Source organism: Sarcophilus harrisii, chromosome 1, assembly GCF_902635505.1.
Source record: "Sarcophilus harrisii chromosome 1, mSarHar1.11, whole genome shotgun sequence".
In the NCBI taxonomy this organism is placed as follows: domain Eukaryota; kingdom Metazoa; phylum Chordata; class Mammalia; order Dasyuromorphia; family Dasyuridae; genus Sarcophilus; species Sarcophilus harrisii.
In genome coordinates, this window is record NC_045426.1 from 661,026,886 (window position 1) to 661,032,885 (window position 6,000).

At 36.0% G+C, this 6,000-nt stretch overlaps 1 protein-coding gene across 1 annotated transcript in view; it reads left to right on the forward strand.

Annotated features, from left to right (window-relative positions):
- LOC105749435 (tetraspanin-33-like) overlaps positions 1–5,072 on the forward strand; it is a 37,943-nt gene extending 32,871 nt beyond the window's left edge. The window contains exons 8-9 of the mRNA XM_031947973.1: positions 936–1,097; positions 2,934–5,072. Of these exons, the coding sequence (XP_031803833.1) occupies positions 936–1,097; positions 2,934–3,086 (315 nt within the window). The 3' untranslated portion in view covers positions 3,087–5,072. The remainder of the gene's footprint in view (positions 1–935; positions 1,098–2,933) is intronic.
- Positions 5,073–6,000: the final 928 nt, after the last annotated feature.

The following is a 6,000-nucleotide window of genomic DNA, read 5'->3' on the forward strand; positions in this document are numbered from 1 at the left end:
TGAGCAGAAGTAGAACATTGTACACAGCAATATTGTACAATGGTCAACTGTGAATAAATTAGTTATTCTAAGCAATGCAATGATTTAAGACAATCCCAAAGGATTCATGATGAAAAATTCTATCTACATCAGAAAAAGAACTGATGGCATCTGAATGCAGATTGAAATATATATATATATATTTTAAAACTTTTTTTGTTTGTCTTTTCTTTCACATTAATCGTTCATGATTAATATTGTATGTTTTGTATGACCACACACACACACACACACACACACATAAAACTAAACAAAATTATTTACCTTCTAAAGGAAGGGATAGAGAGAAGGAAAGAATTTGGAACTTGCAATTTAAAAAAAAACACAAATGTTAAAAATTGTTTTTAAGTGTAATTGGGAAAAAATAAGATGTTAAATTTAATGGAAACATAGAATGTGCAAAGGGAAGTAATATTGAAATGAGCCTGGAGAAATCTTAATGCAGGAGAAGAGATAGAGAAAAGTAGCATCTTCCTTTTATGAGATACAGAATAAGTTGATGGGAGTTGCCATTTTGGTAGCATTTGTCTAGATGTTTTTCTTGCTCTTGAAGGAAAGCTCTCTGGGGAAGGGAAAGGAATAAATCTGTTAATGGCTATGTTATTAGAATAAAAGCCATTAGTGATACTTAAAAGAAAAACAGAATATATCAAGATAGTCTCCCAAGCCTTGCTCTGAATCTGGAAAATTCTGAAGAACAAAGGGCAAGGTAGTTGAACATATATCCCAACTATGCTGACTGGCTCCTGTTGCTGGGCCTTGTACACATTAGGTACTAAATAAATGAATGTCAAATTGAATTGAAATGACTTGCAAGGGTTGGAGAACAAACCTAATGTACACTGGTCTAATTTTCTTTTTTTGGATGTATGTGTCTGACTCCTTTATTCCTGTAGAATTTTCTTAACACCATGTGTGGCTATGGGACCCAGAATCTGAAAGCCTGGAAGGCAGAAAGTTTGATCTACACAGAGGGTTGTTTGGAGAAGATAGTCACTTGGGGACGGAGTAACCTATATCTGATCGCTGGATTGGCTCTGGGCCTTTTAGCAATGGAGGTAAAGGGAGTTATGATTACAGTATACATATTTACATACATACAGTATACATATTTAAGGAGAATTTTGAAGTTTGCAAAATGCCTTTCATACATTTCTTATGCTTATTCAGCATAGTTGGGATATATGTTCAACTACCTTGCCCTTTGTTCTTCAGAATTTTCCAGATTCAGAGCAAGGCTTGGGAGACTATCTTGATATATTCTGTTTTTCTTTTAAGTATCACTAATGGCTTTTATTCTAATAACATAGCCATTAACAGATTTATTCCTTTCCCTTCCCCAGAGAGCTTTCCTTCAAGAGCAAGAAAAACATCTAGACAAATGCTACCAAAATGGCAACTCCCATCAACTTATTCTGTATCTCATAAAAGGAAGATGCTACTTTTCTCTATCTCTTCTCCTGCATTAAGATTTCTTATCATGACTATCCCGTGGGGTAGAGTTGCTATTACTACCATTTTACAGATGTAGAAACTGAGGGTGAAAAAGGTTAAGGAACTGATCTAGAGTCACAGATCTTGCTGAGACCAAGCCTAGTACTTTATCCACTGAGAACAAAATGAGGCTTACACAATGGTAATACATATATATATATATATATATATATATATATATATATATATATGTATTAGAACTACATAATGGAAAAAGTACTAGGCTTAGATTCAGGAAGACCTAGATTCCAATATTGCTTCTGATATTTACCAGCTGCATGACTCTGAGCTTAGCCTAGTATTTTCTCTATTATGCAGCTTCCATAAAGCTATATGTGAAAAGATAAAGATTCTGTATCAATATTATGCCAGGAGAAACAGAACACATTCTTACCCTCCCAGAGCTACCAGTCTTGCAATGGCTCCCGTTCTCAAAATACAATGTCCTCACCCCAACTTGATGTGATACTGTAAATTTTATTCCTTTTTTTTTAGTTTAACTGAAGTTGACATTTTAAAATTTAATAGGCAAAATGAGCATAGAATGCTAAATACTTGACCAGAGTCCAGTAAAATGATAGTCATTGGTCATCAGAGTAATCACTGAAGCAAAATTTATAAATATAGCTTAGTCTAACTTGATGTCTAATGCGTAGTGCCAGAAACACCAGCAGCACATGTTGAGGCTGTACTTGCAGATTAGGCTACGTTAGTTCCAACAGATACCCCACAATCAAGACCTCTGGCAGAATTTGCGAGAGTGGCTCCAGTAGCTGGTAACCCATGGCTCCACCAGCAAAGACTTGAGACAAAAAGTGAGATTTAGTATTTCCAAAGAACTTTGGATGTAGAATCTGGAGAGTTAGTGGATTTGACTCTTACTAGCTCTGTGACCTGAAGGCCATTGTGTCTTCAGCTGTTTCAGCCTTATCCGCTTCTGTAAAATTCAGTTAATGCTGCCTAACTCAGAGTTGTTATGAGTTGCTTCCATGGTTGATGGGTGCTATTGTCTCATAATTGGTCTTCCCTGAGCTGTAGGTCCTAGCATGGGAGGAAGACACACAGTTTGTTCTTTTTATTGTTCAGTATTTTTTCACTTGTGTCTGACTCTTTGTGATTGAATGGTTTTCTTGGAAAAGATTCTGGAATGAGTTTGTTATTTCCTTCTCCAGCTCATTTTACAGATGAGCAAACTCAGGCAAGTAGTGTGAAGTGATTTGCCCAGAGTCAAAGAGCCAATATGTATCTGAGACCAAATTTGAACTCAGGAAAATGAGTCTTCTTGGATTCAGGCCTGGAAACCTATCCACTATTCTACCTAGCTGTCCTGGAACATAGATACTCAGTAAAGACTTCTGAATGAATGGACAAGTAAATGAATAACTCTTCTTTCTCTCCAGGTTATTGTCTTCTCTTTGACTGTGACGCTAATTTATCAGATCAGCTTTATAATTCAGAAGAGAACCAACACAAAGAGAATTCTAAGAGAATTGGACCAGAAAGAGGAGAATTCTGGGCTTTCTTCAGCCCTACCTAGGGAGGAATGTAGATGAAGAACATGAGAGGCAGTGGATTAAAGACAAACTTTTTAGCTCAAGTCAGCCCAGAGGGAAAGCTAAGGAGCCACATTCAACTAGAATCATTGCCTGTGAATGAATCCATGACATCTGGAATGCAGCAGATGCTTCTTCCAGCCAGTCCTCATGCATCTTGAGGGGAAAAAATTAAGACTTAGAAAATTTGAGTTTGAGTCTTGGATTTGCTATTAACTTACCAATTATATCCCCTCAGTTTTTCTTTTTAAAAATTCAATTTTATTTCATTTTTCCATCTCCCCATTTTCCCCCTTACCTTCCAGCTTCCCACTTGGAGAAGGCAAGGAAAACAAAATCATTACAAATATGCAGAGCCATGCCAAACACTTTTCTGTGTTATGGACCTCGGTTTGTGTTGGATTGGGGAGTCTGTAAGATCTTTTTTTAGCTCTAAAAGTCAACATTCTGTTTTTGTAGGTCCCTTTCAGCTTTCACATTTTATACTTTATGCTCTACAGATTTGTGTTTTATGTTTAGGGCCCTCCCATTTCTGACTTCCCTCCTGACACTGGCATTAGTATTTATTAATACTAATAAAAAATTAGTATTAATTTTTCTTTTGGTTTTGAGCCTATGTTTTTCTTTACTTGTACAGAATGGTACCTCCCCTTCAACTTAAAGCCTTAGAGAAAAAGTTACTTGATTTTTTAAAAAAAATTAATAATTTAATAATTTTGCCTGGGATCCCCCACAGTCAGTATTTGTCAGGGGTGATCTTCATGACTGCAAAGCTGATTCTCTATCTGCTATGTTGTAATGCTTCTCATGACTGTATTCCAATGAAAAGAAGTGCTTTTCTTGTGAGATTTCTGATGTTTCTGCTGTTATCCAGAAGATCAGGCCGGTCACATTCGGAATAGTAAACATGGAGATGACTTATCACTGAGGGTCCAGTTCCAGGAGGCAAGAGAAGGCCACAAAAATGCAACTCTACAGGCCTAGATGTTTCTGTATCTGTTTAAAGATTTAGAAGATTTGAACAAAATCAGACATGAGACATTGCAAATCCTGCAATAAACATGAATGTTGTGGGATTTTTTGTTTGTTTGTTTTTTTAAAGGAATCTAAAATACCTGAGGGAGAGAAGGTTGGGAGTTTGAGAAGAAAGTTAAATCTGAATACCAAGAGTCAAGCAGTTCCTGAATAAATTGCTCCAGGTTTAGTATGATGTACATATTGTTGAGCTAACAAACAATGACTCAAGCATTTATTATGTTCTATGGGCAGGAACTCGATTGTAGGTATAATCTTCAATGGCCCCACAGATTGGTTTGTTTTTTCAAGCTTTTTCAAGCTTTTCAAATTTCATTTCTCTCAAAGTTATTATCAGTCAATCAGCAAGTCAGTCAAGAAACTATGGGGGCAGAACCATCCAACAGCTCCAGAGTCAGAATGGGTAGTCATATAGTCAAGAAACCTCAATTCCAATCCTGCCTCAGATATTAGTTGTGTAACTCCCAGTCATTAAATCTCTGTGTCCAAATGCCACCTTCTATATGAAGTGACTGCTGCACTCCCATCCCAAACCACTTTGTAGTGATTCTGTATCTGTCATTTATGTGTTTATGTAATGGGGGATTGGCCAAGGAAAACTGAGAGCTGGGACCATCTGGGTATACATGTTGGAGGATTCTTCTCTCTCTATTTGAGAGCCTGTGTAGATAGATATTCTGTGACTACTTCTATTCTACTGACTGTGTGATTTTTTAATTGGCCCTTGAGTTGGAACTGGAACTATACACAAATGATTCCCACATGGGCAACTCAATCTTTCTCCCTGTTGCCTGTGTTCCAGTGAGGAGGACAAACTGTTGGGGGCTTCTGGGTCAAGGAGGGACCTAGTTTGTTTCTCATCTAAACCACTTCCAATCTGAACAATGCATGGTTGTTCCATTGCTTCTGTTTTTTTTAATCTTATTTATTTTTTCTGTGAGCAAATATTTATTTTCTCTCTTCCACTTCACTTCTCAACTTAAAAGGAAAAAAAGAGAAAAATTCTTGTATCAAATCAAGCAAAACAAATTCACACACTGTCCAAGTCCAAAAATGTATGTCTCTGCAGTGAGGAGATGGGTAGCATAGTTCATCATCAATTCAAGAGAATCATGGTTGATCATTGCCTTGGTCAGAATTTGTAAATCTTTAATAAAAACTTTTTGTTTTAACAGTGTTGTTTTTCTATAAATTGTTCTTATGGTTTTTGCATGTTTCCCTCATTAGATTGTAAGTTTCTTGAAGGCAGAGACTTTCTGCCTCTTTTTGTAACCTCACACTTAGAACTGGAATAGAATATATGCTTAATGATTGTTTATTGATTGATTGATTCATTGAACATCAATTTATACAAGTCTTCCTAGATTTCTGTGAAACTCATTTTCATAATTTCTTTTTAAATAGTTCCTTTCTCCAGTGAGGTTTTGTATTTTTTTTTTACCATACTGCTAATCCTCTTCTAATAATTTTGTTATACTCTCATTTCCCCCTTCTTCCCCCTATTTCTATTCTACTATTCTTACTTGACTTTAAAATTTTCTTTTTGCTCTTTTTTGTTATTTAATATTTTATTTATTTATTTTTTGCTCTTAAATTTTTTTTCCCTTTCTTTAACTCTTCAAGAAATTCTTGTGGGGCTGGTATTCAATCTACATTTCTTTTCTTTGAGACTTTGCTTTTAGAGATTTTCTATTGTCTTCTACCTATCTATCTATCCATCCATCCATCCATCCATCTGCCCATCTGTCTGTTCATCCATGTGTTTGTCTGTCCATCTGTCCATCCATCTATCTATCTACCTTTTTTCTATCACCATCTCTAGCATCTGTTTCCCTGCTGTATCTGCCTCTATCTCTATCACATCTGTCTTTTTTTTTAA